At 44.1% G+C, this 12,173-nt stretch overlaps 1 protein-coding gene across 11 annotated transcripts in view; it reads right to left on the bottom strand.

Annotated features, from left to right (window-relative positions):
• VWA3B (von Willebrand factor A domain containing 3B) overlaps positions 1-12,173 on the bottom strand; it is a 174,552-nt gene that overhangs the window by 115,893 nt on the left and 46,486 nt on the right. For all 11 annotated transcript variants that reach the window (XR_011490444.1, XR_011490443.1, XR_011490440.1 and 8 more), the window contains one exon: positions 4,807-4,932. Coding sequence is in view for 1 of the 11 variants with exons in the window: in XM_070474633.1 (XP_070330734.1) it covers positions 4,807-4,932 (126 nt within the window). In the remaining 10 variants the exon portion in view is untranslated. The remainder of the gene's footprint in view (positions 1-4,806; positions 4,933-12,173) is intronic.

Raw genomic sequence — 12,173 nt, 5'->3', positions numbered from 1 at the left:
CCACAGTCCATAGGGTTGCAGAGCTGGACATGACTGAAGTGACACAGCACGCACACACAGACCTCACAGCACACCATTATTACTTTTGCTTAAACAGAAATTGCTTTCTAAAGATACCTAAATAGCAAAACATCATGTATTTATCCACAGAGTTATTTCCAGTTTTTTATTCCTTTGTGTAGAACCGTATTTTCATTCATTTCTTCCCACATTAAAGCATCATCATTCTCTTCCTGCCTGAACTATTTCCTCACAGTGCAGATGTGCTGATAATTCTTTTCTGCTGTAGGTAAAGATAAAAAATATCTTTATTTTGCCTTTGTTTTTGAAAAAAATATCTTCACAAAACACAGGATTCTAGATTGACAGCTTAGGGTACTGAATGAAAAAATAAGATGTCACTCCACTGTCTCTTCACTTCCAATGAGAAATCTCCTACTGTGCTCATCTCTGTTCCTTTCTACAGAAAAGGTCTTTTTTTCCTCTGGTTGCTTTAAAATTTTTTTTTTTCTCTCTCTCTCTCTTTTTTTTTTTGTGGACCATTTTTAAAGTCTTTATTGAATTTTTTTGCAATACATGTTCTGTTTTATGTTTTTATTTTTGGCCAAGAGGTATGTAGGATCTTACCATGGATGGAACCTGTGTTCCCTGCTCTGGGAGATGAAATCTTAACCACCAGGGAAGTCCCAAAATTTTCTCCTTATCAGTGGTTTTGAGCAAATTGATTGCGTTCTTTGGTACAGTTTCTCTCATTTTCTTGTACTTGACATTCCTTGAATTCCTTGGATCTCTAAGTTATAACTTTCATCAAATTTGGAAACTTTTCAGTCTTTATTTCTCCAAATATTTTTCTGTTCCACCTCCTGCCCTCTCCTAGGAATTCCATCTACATTCACTGATGCTCTTCTGTTTATTCTTTGTTTTTATTTTTGTTATTCTTGTTATTTTTCTCTGTGTGTCTCATTTTGAATAGTTTCTCTTGCTATGTCTTCAAGATCACCCATTTTCTTTCCTGCAGTGTCTAATCTGCCATTGATTTTGTTCAGCATGTTTTCACCTAAGATATTTTCTTGCCTAAAAGTTTTCATCTGTAAAAGTTCAGCATGTATTTTTTAAAAAATATTTACCTGCCTCTACTTAACTTTTTGAATATAGGAATACAGTTATAATTACTGTCTCCTTCTGTCAATTCTAACATCTGTGTCAATGTTGATTGATTAGCAAGGGGCACAGCCTTCTTTTCATGCCTAGTAATCTTTGATCAGATGCCAGTCATTGTGAGTTTTACCTAGTTGGATACTGGATGCTTTTATATTCTTATAAATCTTCTTGAGCTTTGTTCTGAGATGCAGTTAAGTTATACATAAAGAATTCTCTCCTTTCGTGTCGTGCTTTGATGCTTACTCAGGAGGGCTCAGAGCTGTTTAAGGCCAGTCATTTCCCATGACTGAGGTAAGACCTTCCCAAGCAGTCCACCCAGTGCTCTATGACACAAATTTTTCCAAATGGGCTGGTGAAAACAGGCATTCTTCTTTACCCTACATGAGCTCTAAACCCTTCCTTTCTAACTCTTCCCAGTGGATCTTTCCCAGCCTTGGGTAATTTCCTCACAGAATGATCAGGATAAGCAGAAATCACAAGGACTCTTGGCAGATTTCCAGAGTTCTGTGTTACTTTGTCTTGTGAAATCTAGATATCTTGATCTCCCTGGATCCTCAGCTCTATCTCCCAACCTTGGAAGTTTGCTGAGCTCCTTCTTCTTACACCATGGCAAAGCATTAGGCTGAGACTATCAGAGTTTACCCTGGATTTTCCTGTATCTCTCAGGGATCTCTGGCGTTTGATGCTTGGTATCCGGTGTCTTTAAAAACCAGTGCTTTGTGTGTTTTGGTCAGTTTCTGTTTCCCTTAGGGAATTCTCATGTACCACTCTTGGTAATTAAAACGAGGTCAAAATTACCAACAGCCAGAGTGTGTGTGGCCTCACCATCTTCTCACTCCAGGCATCAGGCTGATGAGTCATCCCCGCCAGAAACTGCCCTTCTGAGCCTATGGTCATAGGTGCCAGCTGGTCCTGAACCAGCGTGAACCAGTGCACCTAGCCTGGGGCGGGGGCGGGGGGCAGGTGAGGGGCTGCCATGTTCAGGAAGGGAGTCTTTGTCTAATACACACGAAGGTTCCACTTGTAATGACAACCTACCTGATCTCCTCCATTCTGACCCTTCCCCTCTCCAGATGACTACCCGATCTCCTCTGACCCACAGGCCCTGGCAGCTAAACATGGGAAAGGCCACTACCTTCACACGAAGCAGACACAAGGTCTTGGCTGACACAGCATTTGCCTCAATAACACTGGGCTGTGGATGGCAACAGGAGTAAGTCAGTCTCTGCGGCCAAAGCAAGGTTACAAAAGTTTCCATGGGTATCCAACAGTGGAAATTTAGGTATCCAAATTTTCCTTTTTAAATAAAAATGGTACACAAAAAGCATCTTGAAAATTTATGCTTGATGTCATTTTGGTTTTTAATTCTGGGTATGTGTTCATGTGTATTAGATTGAAACAAAGGGGTGACAATCTATCCCTCTGAAGATTAGAGGCCAACAACCCCTCTGTTTCCTTTAGAAACAGTATCTAAAAACGCCGTTACCCTCAAGAGTACCCCAAGCTTAACTATTCCCTGTATTAGTTTGCTCAAGATGCCATAAAATGCTTCAGACTAGATGACTTAAACAGAAATGTATCTTCTCACACTTCTGGAGGCTGGAAGCCCAAGATCAAGGCGCCTACAGGGCTGGTTTCCGGTGAAGCATCTCCTCCAGGCTTGTGGGTGGCAACCTTCCGGCTGAGTCCCCATGAAGCTTTTCCTTTATGTGATGTGTGAAGTGAGAGAGGTATCTTGTGTCTCTTTCTCTTCTTATTAGGACACCAGTTCTCTTAGATTAGGGCCTCACCCTTACGATCTCACTTACCTTTAATTACCTCCTTGAAGGCCCTATCTCCAAATACAGACACATTTGGGTTACTGCTTCAACATCTGAACTTGAGGGAGACACAATTCAGTCCATAGTGCTCCCCAAAACAAACATCTTATTCCAGGTCCCCTGTTTCATTTTCATTCTTCTCTCAGGATGACAGAGGACTCTCTGAGTATTTGACTCTAAGATCACCTTTGGGGGAGGAAGAGGTATCCCTACAAGTGAGCAGTCCCTCCGGACTAGCCTGATTGGGTCTCTCCTTGGAAACCCCAGAGAGCTGGTCCTTGCAAAGCAACTGTCGCTGCTGCCACCCCAGACCCAAGTCAGGACACCCACTCACGGGGAAAAGTCAGTGTCACCAGGATTTTATCAAGCCACACAGTGCAAGCTCACTTTTGCCTTCCACCCCTTCCTCCTTCTACTCATGTCCCCGTCCCCATTTCTCCTCTTCGGCTGCATCTGTGCCCCCAGCCGGCCTGGCCTCCGTGCTCTCTTCCCGCACAGATGCCTCTGTAACATAGGCAGCGTACCAGGAGCAAGATAGCATGGCAGAGGTTCCCAGATTTTGTTGCACAATAGCATTGCCTGGGGAGCTCTCAAAACTCCCAATGTCCAGACTGAGAGAGAAAAAAACTCCCAGTGTCCAGATTTCATCTTTTATGGATTAAATCAGAATGTCTGTGTTTGGAGCCAGACATCAGTGTTTTTAATGAGGAACTCGGTTTTGAATACCGGCTTCGTTAGTTCTAGCATGGCCTTGGGCAAGTTATTTAGCCTTAAATGGAGATAATAGCAGCATCTATCTTATAAGATTGTAGCAACGATGAAATGAGCTAATACCTATGAAGAACTCAGAACAGTGCCTAACATTTAAGGTATGTACTAACTACTATCATTACTAGCTGTGCCCTAAATGAAACTAGTGACTCCAGAGGAAAATCCTTTACTAACTCAAGAATTCAGGGATGAGAATCAGTATACTTATTGCCCTAAATGTGAAAGAGGAAAGATTGAGCTAACAGTTACCAAGAACCTCCTTGGTGCAAAGCATGCATTATTTATCTTAATTTTTACAAGAATTTCTCAAGACCAGTATTATAATTATTCAACAGATGAATAACCAAAGGTTCAAAGAGGCAGTCAGGTTAATCTAATGATGGAACTGGTATTTACAACCATATTTCTCACTCCAAACTCAGGCTCCTCTGAATCCTATTTTCAGCTGGCTCTTGACCCATGGTCTTCTATGTTTGTCTTTGCATCGCCCAATTTCAGCAAAAATCCTGCTAAGATAGTTTATCCAGAATACCTCACTCTCCATAGCTGAGAAAAATTCCTCATACCCAATTGTCGCCCAGGTGATGTCTGATCACCTCAACCTACTTTCAGCAAGAATCCGGTCAGATAGGTTTAGCCAGAAACCCCCTTCGATCCCTGATGTTTCTTCTCAGTAATTTTCCATCCAGCAGCCCTCCACCCTGCTCCTTGGGTGCAAATCCCCACTTGCTCATGTTTATTAATAACTGATTCCACTTCCATACTGAGGACTCTTTTCCCTTCTTGCAATAGTCCCTGAATAGAACCTTGTTTCTTTTTAACCATTTGGCTGTCCATCTCTGGTTTTGCTTTGACAACCAACAGACACACATATGTGCATGCATACACAGACACACACACAACAGAGCTCTGGAGAGTCCCCTCAGGAGCTCCGGCCAGCTGGACTAAGGAGCCCTCCTTGGTAAGGAACATGGAAACAGTCCCAATCCCCAATCGGTAGCAGTTACAACTCAGTAGTGACTCTTTCACACTCGCGCCTGTCAACAGCACCCACCATGGTCTGTTGTGGCCATGCTGGTCTTGGGAGTCTCGGCCACCAGCCTCCGGATCTGGGCCAGTGTGCTGCCAGCTTCCTCCATCTCCCTCCAGATGAGAAACACATCTTCTCTGACCCCAGCTCCTGAAAGGGAAACCCATGTGAGCAAGTGACTGCAGGAGGCTCCAGAACCCTCTGATGGTCTCAGCAGGCCTGGCACACCCTGGCCAAGTTTCTAGAATATTTCTGAGCATCGAATTCCATTTTTCCCACTAATTCTTTCTGAGATTCAGAAATGAAATCCCTAAGAAAATGCTGTCATCTCAAGAAATCATAAATGCAGACTTTAGGATGCAATAAGTCCTCATAAAGGAAATATTTGTAGCAGCCAATATATTTTAAGATGAGTTTATTGATAACACTCAAATAAAATAAACAGTAAAAATATTCAAAAAGCATCTAATGAAAGCCAGAGTTACCACTGTGGGGCAGGGAAACTCAACGGTCTATGAAAGTAATACCCCTCACCTCTTGACCAAGTTGAGACTTTCTGCTCTTCTGAAACCACCTTCACAACTTGGTATTTTTCCCTAATGTACTAACAATTCTTTGGCCTCATTTTCTGGAACTCTGCTGTCTCAGTTAAGGGTTTGGTTTGGCTGTATGTCTTTTTTTTTTTTTTTAATGATATGGCTAAATTAAATATAGACATTTATATCATTGTAGCAACCAATCATTCAGTCAATCAAAGTTCACCCCATCGGTAAGAGGTCCAATGCTGGGATAGAAGCTCTGCCTCCACTAAGATCCTGGCTCTAACATGTGAGTAGTTTGAGAGGTTAAGGATGGTGTAGGAGCAGGAGGGAGATGGGTGTGACTATAAAAGTGCAACATGAGGGAACCTGGGGCAGCATATTGACAGCATTAATATCAATATGCTGGTGGTGATATCATCCTATAGTTTTGCAAGATGCCAAAAAGAGCAGGTGGGTGGGACTTCCCCAGTGGTCCAGTGGTTTAGACCTCACCATCCAATGGAGTGGGTGTGGGTTCGATTTTGAGGCGTTAAGATCCCACATGCCTTGGAATCGAAGCACCAAAATGTAAAACAGAGGCAATATTGTAACGAATTCAATAAAAACTTTAAAAATGGTCCACATAAAAAAAATCTTAAAAAAAAAGAGCATGTGGGCATTTCTTACAGCTACAGTTCTCTCCACCTACAGTTCTCTCCACCTTGTCTGCTGTGCATACGAGGTCAGCGGCAACTCCCACAGGCAACCACACTAAGCAGATGCCACTCAACCATTTTCAGTGGCATCTGTGGGCCCAGCCACCACCTGGCACCACTTAAGGCATGGTGGGGGCTACAGGGGAGTCTCTGCTCTGGGGTTCCTCTAAAAGGTTGTGTAGATAAGAATTCAGCAGATGTATTCTCTAGTTTTTAAAGATTCCATTTCAAAAAACTTTATCCAAAAAAAACCCCATACACAACAAATCTATTTCACAGACTGTATGCAGTTGGCTCAGAGAACACTGATGTTTTTACTTAAGTAAGCTGAGTCCCAATTCTCTAATGATAAATACCTTTTCAGAGTACCTGCTATGTGCCTGGCATTGTGCTTAGGGCCTTCTAAACATTTTTTCATCTCTCTTCACCACAACACTGCAGGCAAATTCTATTCCTGTTTCTGTTTCATGACTGTGTAAATGGAGGCAGAGTTAGTTGTCCAAGCTCACACCAAGGTCAAAAGTGGTAGAGCAGGGTATCAAATCCAAGTGGATGTGACTGTACCAACTCAGCACCCTGACTAGTTGTCCTGGAATGGGGATGGCTGGTTAAGAGGCCCCTGCAGCCCCTGCCCCAGCTGCTGATGTCATCGAGTTTAACAGTCCATGGATGCCCGAGATCCCACAACCACAGAGAATGAAGGACCACCATCAGGTCTAGGAGATGACACAGGAGATTTATCCACCCCCAAAAGACTGACCTTAAACCACTAGGATAGACTGGGGCAGGCCAGAGTCAATGTTCACGGGGAAGCTGGGGGACACCAGAGCTTTGCCCTCCTGAAGGGCTGAGCGAGTGAGACAGCACTGACAGCCATATTCACTAAGAAGCAAGTGACAGCCCCTGACAGAGGTGGACAGCCACCAGTGCTGGCGGCCATCAGCAGCCCCAGGAGCAAAATGTGACGAGTGCCCAGCTCCACGCTGGGCAAAAAATATCGCAGGCTGCTGCCAACTGCAAACCTGCGGCCCACAGGACTTTCTGACCCTGTGACAGCAAAGCTGACTTCCAGCTGCTCGCTTCAGCCTAGACGTGTTAAGTAGCAGACTTCTCTCATTAAAAGTCTCAAATGAGTCAAGGCTTTCCATTTTCCCCAGGCTTGCCAATGATATGTCAAGAAGTGGACCACTCTTTCAGCATCAAAGGAAAAGCTTCCAAGGAAATACAGTAGCCACTCACTGATCCAAGGACAAGAAAGTATGTTTAAGGGGCAGCAGTGAGCTGGGATGTGCTCCCCTGAGCAAGGAGTCACTAAACTATCACTCTACTGGTTTAGTCATTAGAATTAGGCAGCTACACATTCCTACACTGGGGATTGGGAAACAAAACAACTCAAAATGACCCACCTAGGGCCTCCCTGGTGGTTCAGTGATAAAGAATCCACCCACCAATGAGGAAGACACGGGTTCGATCCCTGATCCAGGAAGATTTCACATGCTGGGGAGCAACTAAGCCCGTGCAGCTTAACTACTCTGTGCTCCAGAGCCTGGGAGCCCCAACCACTGAGCCCACGTGCCACAAGAGCACCATGAGCCCCAGAGCCCTGTGCTCTGCAACCAAGACGAGCCACTGAAATGAGAAGCCTCAGCAGTGCAACTGAAGAGGAGCCCCTGCTCACCACAACTAGAAACAAGCCAGAGCAGTAACAAAAACCCAGCACAGCCAAAAATAAAATAAACAAATAGAGTTATATATTAAAAACCTACCCATTTAACTAGGTTTGCTTTAAAAACAAACACAATGAAACAAAACCAGCTAGTAGACAAGGAAAAAAACACAGGCAATAAAAAGCCTAACTTAGAAGGTAGAGGGGTTTTTTTTATGACTTAAAAAAAAAAATTATTTATTTGGTTGTGCTGGGTCTTAGTTGCAGCATGTGGGATCTAGTTCCTTGACCAGGGATCAAACCCAGGACCCCTGCACTGGGAACTCAAGAGTCTTAGCCACTGGACCACCAGGGAAGTCCCCAGAAGGTAGAGGTTTTATTTCAAATTATCCTATAGCCAGTCAGAAAGAGATATCATTTTTATCTGGGTCACTTCTAAGGAACTTAGATGGAAAATCAAAACAGCTGCAGCCAAGGAGATAGCCCCACTGAAAATAGAAGAGTGTGGAGGATGAGACACAAGAAATTTCAGTATTCAGAAAGCTCTGTGAGTTTGAAATTCTCCAGGTCAAATCAGAGAGGAGATGAAACCACAGTGGATCCTGACCATCAAGGTATAAGCCATCTAGAGACCTGTCATGCACACCAACAGGGTACCGCTCCTCATAGAGACACCAAGGTGACCTAAAAGACCCAGTCCAAAGGACTCTCTCCCCTCACCAACGCCTGACATCCCCCTAGGCCTTGTGGCAACAACTTGAAGGCTCCCAGAATGCTGACACCAGTTGGAGCTAGGGTCACATCAAGCTGCTGTTTGTCATTTGTACCCGGTACAGACTTTTCAGACTGGCTAGTTCAATGTATGAATGAGACCCAGGTGAGGTATGTTTTGACGTTATCAGGGGAAGAGCCCACAGAGTACCTGCCACCAAACACCATCTCCCTGTTAAACTTGTCTCACCTGCAGCATAAAGTCCAGTTGTCAGAGTCCAATTCATTAATCTTTTTAAATTTAATTAATTAAATTATTTTTGACTGTGCTCGGTCTTCATTGCTGTATGCAGGCTTTCTCCAGTTGCAGTGTGCGGGCTTCTCACTTCAGTAGCTTCTCCAGTTGCAGAGCACAGGCCCAGTAACTGTGGCACATAGGCTTAGTTGTTCCATGGCATATGGAATCTTTCCGGACCAGGGATTGAACCCGTGTCCCCTGCATTGGCATGTGACTCTTAACTACTGGACACCAGGGAAGTTCCCATTATTCTATTCATTTGGCAAATACTCACTGAGCACATAGTACACATGGTGAGTGGACACTGTCAAGTGAGCAGGGCCCTGCTCCCTGAGCTGGCATTTAAATCCAGGGCTCAAGTTCCCCCAGTACATCCCTTCTAATAGTTTGCCACCATGAACCTGGCCAGAGCACTGTCCTCCCAGCTCTCCAGGGCCCCTGCATCTACCCTGTGCTCCCAATCGGGGGCTCATAGCCCACCACTGCACTTACCTAACCCCACCCTTCAATCAAGGCACTGGCCTGATTCCATTATCAAGCTTTGCCCAGCCTCTCCATGAAACAGCCATCTTCCTTCTGCCCCTTCTTAATTCCCATGAAATGACCCAGCCACAACCGCAGCTCTCAGTGCTTCTGCTGCCAGGACACACTCTCAGGCCGCACACCATTAGACAGGCTGGCGCCATATGCAAATCCTGGCTGCCTGGCATGTCAACCTCCACTTCCAAAAAGCACAGAGAAGCATCGGGCAGAGATGGTGAATTAGTGTATCCAGACCTTGAATCCAGGCTAATTTAAGTCAATCCTTCACAAACACAAGGCTTTATTTTTAGTAAGCAGCTGCTAACAACACAGCTCACCACTCAGCACTGTGTCCAGGGCCATCTGGGGGCCGAGAGCTGTCATCTACAGCTTTTCTATGGTATCAGCCTGCAGAGTTGGATTACAGGTTCTGTTTGCAAGGGCACAACGTCTCTTCTATCTTTATATCCTCCAAGGCACTCAGCACAGGATCCAGAGTTTCCAGTAAGAATTCCAATCCTTCCTCCTTTCATTTTTTTATGAAGAAACAATGACCAAGTATCTAACATGTTCTTTCCGCAAGGAATTGCACTATCTCATAACTGACAGTCCCTAATCATGCAAGAAAAGAAACTCTTCTCAATGGTATATAACAGACTTATATCATTTGAGCATACGGCTATGCCCTAGGTATGCTGGATATTGACAGTGACATGCCCTAAAGTAGTAAGCTGTTTACTTTTAGATCTTCATGCCACAGCAAGGAAAGGCTCACCTCTCCCTCCAATATCTGAAATGTTAGCAATACCAGGGGCAGGAGGAGAAAGGTGATTAAATTAAATTAAAACCACTCTCAGCAACTGTGAATCCCAGACCATGCCCTGGGTTGGACTGTGAGCTCATTAAGTGTATGGCCCTTTCCCCATGGCCAGGGCTCTTGGGGGGGAACTGGCACCCCTGGGTGGACTGCCTGAGCCCTAAATGCCTACTCAGCTTTAAGGATATAAAAAAGCTGAAGGTGACTATCAAATGAAAACACGGCACATCTCTTTTCAGAAAGTGATGAATCATTTAAAAATAATAATAAACAATGAGGTAATTAAAATTCCAAGAGACGTAAAATTATAATATGGATCTGATAAAAGGGGACATATTACATCTATAAAGGGATTGAAAGTGGTGAAATTGGTAGCTTTTGTTATAATGGGAAAACTCTCAGTTCCTTGTGTTAAATTACATATTAAGATATTTTGCTCAGCCTCGCCCTATGGAAATTAACCACTAATTCAGATCAGTTCAGTTCAATCACTCAGTCGTGTCTGACTGTTTGCGACTCCATGAACCGCAGCACGCCAGGCCTCCCTGTTCATCACCAACTCCCGGAGTTTACCCAAACCCATGTCCATTGAGTTGGTGATGCCATCCAAACATCTCATCCTCTGTCATCCCCTTCTCCTCCTGCCCCCAATCTTTCCCAGTATCAGGGCCTTTTCAAATGAGTCAGCTCTTCGCATGAGGTGGCCAAAGTATTGGAGTTTCAGCTTCAACATCAGTCCTTCCAATGAACACCCAAGACTGATCTCCTTTAGGATGGACTGGTTGGATCTCCTTGCAGTCCAAGGGACTCTCAAGAGTCTTCTCCAACACCACAGTTCAAAAGCATCAATTTTTTGGCACTGAACTTTCTTCACAGTCCAACTTCTCACATCCATACATGACCACTGGAAAAACCATAGCCTTGACTAGACGGACCTTTGTTGGCAATGTCTCTCTTTTTAATATGGTTGGTCACAACTTTCCTTCCAAGGAGTAAGCGTCTTTTAATTTCATGGCTGCAATCACCATCTGCAGTGATTTTGGAGCCCAAAAACATAAAGTCTGCCACTGTTTCCACTGTTTCCCCATCTATTTCCCATGAAGTGATGGGACCAGATGCCATGATCTTAGTTTTCTGAATGTTGAGCTTTAAGCCAGCCTTTTCACTCTCCTCTTTCACTTTCATCAAGAGGCTTTTTAGTTCCTCTTCACTTTCTGCCATAAGGGTGGTGTCATCTGCATATCTGAGGTTATTGAGATTTCTCCCGGCAATCTTGATTCCAGCTTGTGCTTCATTCAGCCCAGCGTTTCTCATGATGTACTCTGCATATAAGTTAAATAAGCAGGTGACAATATACAGCCTTGACATACTCCTTTTCCTGTTTGGAACAAGTCTGCTGTTCCATGTCCAGTTCTAGCAGTTGCTTCCTGAGTACATCATGAGAAATGCTGGGCTGGAGGAAGCACAAGCTGGAATCAAGATTGCCAGGAGAAATATCAATAACTTCAGATATGCAGATGACACCACCCTTATGGCAGAAAGTGAAGAAGAACTAAAGGGCCTCTTGATGAAAGTGAAAGAGGAGAGTGAAAAAGTTGGCTTAAAACTCAACATTCAGAAAACTAAGATCATGGCCTCCGGTTCCATCACTTCATGGCAAATAGATGGGGAAACAGTGGAAACAGTGACTGACTTTATTTTTCTGGGCTCCAAAATCACTGCAGATGGTGACTGCAGCCATGAAATTAAAAGACACTTGCTCCTTGGAATAAAAGCTATAACAAACCTAGATAGCATATTAAAAAGTGGAGACATTACTTTACCAACAAAGGTCCATCATGTCAAAGCTATGGTTTTTCCAGTAGTCATGTACGGATGTGAGAGTTGAACCATAAACAAAGCTGAGCACCAAATAACTGATGCTTTTGAACTATGGTGTTGGAGGAGACTCTTGAGAGTCCCCTGGACTGCAAGGAGATCAAATCAGTCAATCCTAAAGGAGATCAGTCCTGAATATTCATGGGAAGGACTGATGCTGAAAACTGAAACTCCAATCCCTTGGCCACCTAATGCGAAGAGCTGACTCATTTGAAAAGACCCTGATGCTGGGAAAGATTGTGGGCAGGAGGGGAAGGGGACG

The sequence above is a fragment of the Odocoileus virginianus genome, chromosome 2 (genome assembly GCF_023699985.2).
Source record: "Odocoileus virginianus isolate 20LAN1187 ecotype Illinois chromosome 2, Ovbor_1.2, whole genome shotgun sequence".
In the NCBI taxonomy this organism is placed as follows: Eukaryota; Metazoa; Chordata; class Mammalia; order Artiodactyla; family Cervidae; genus Odocoileus; species Odocoileus virginianus.
Note: the sequence above shows the minus strand (reverse complement) of the source record. Positions and strands in the feature narration are given on the sequence as shown.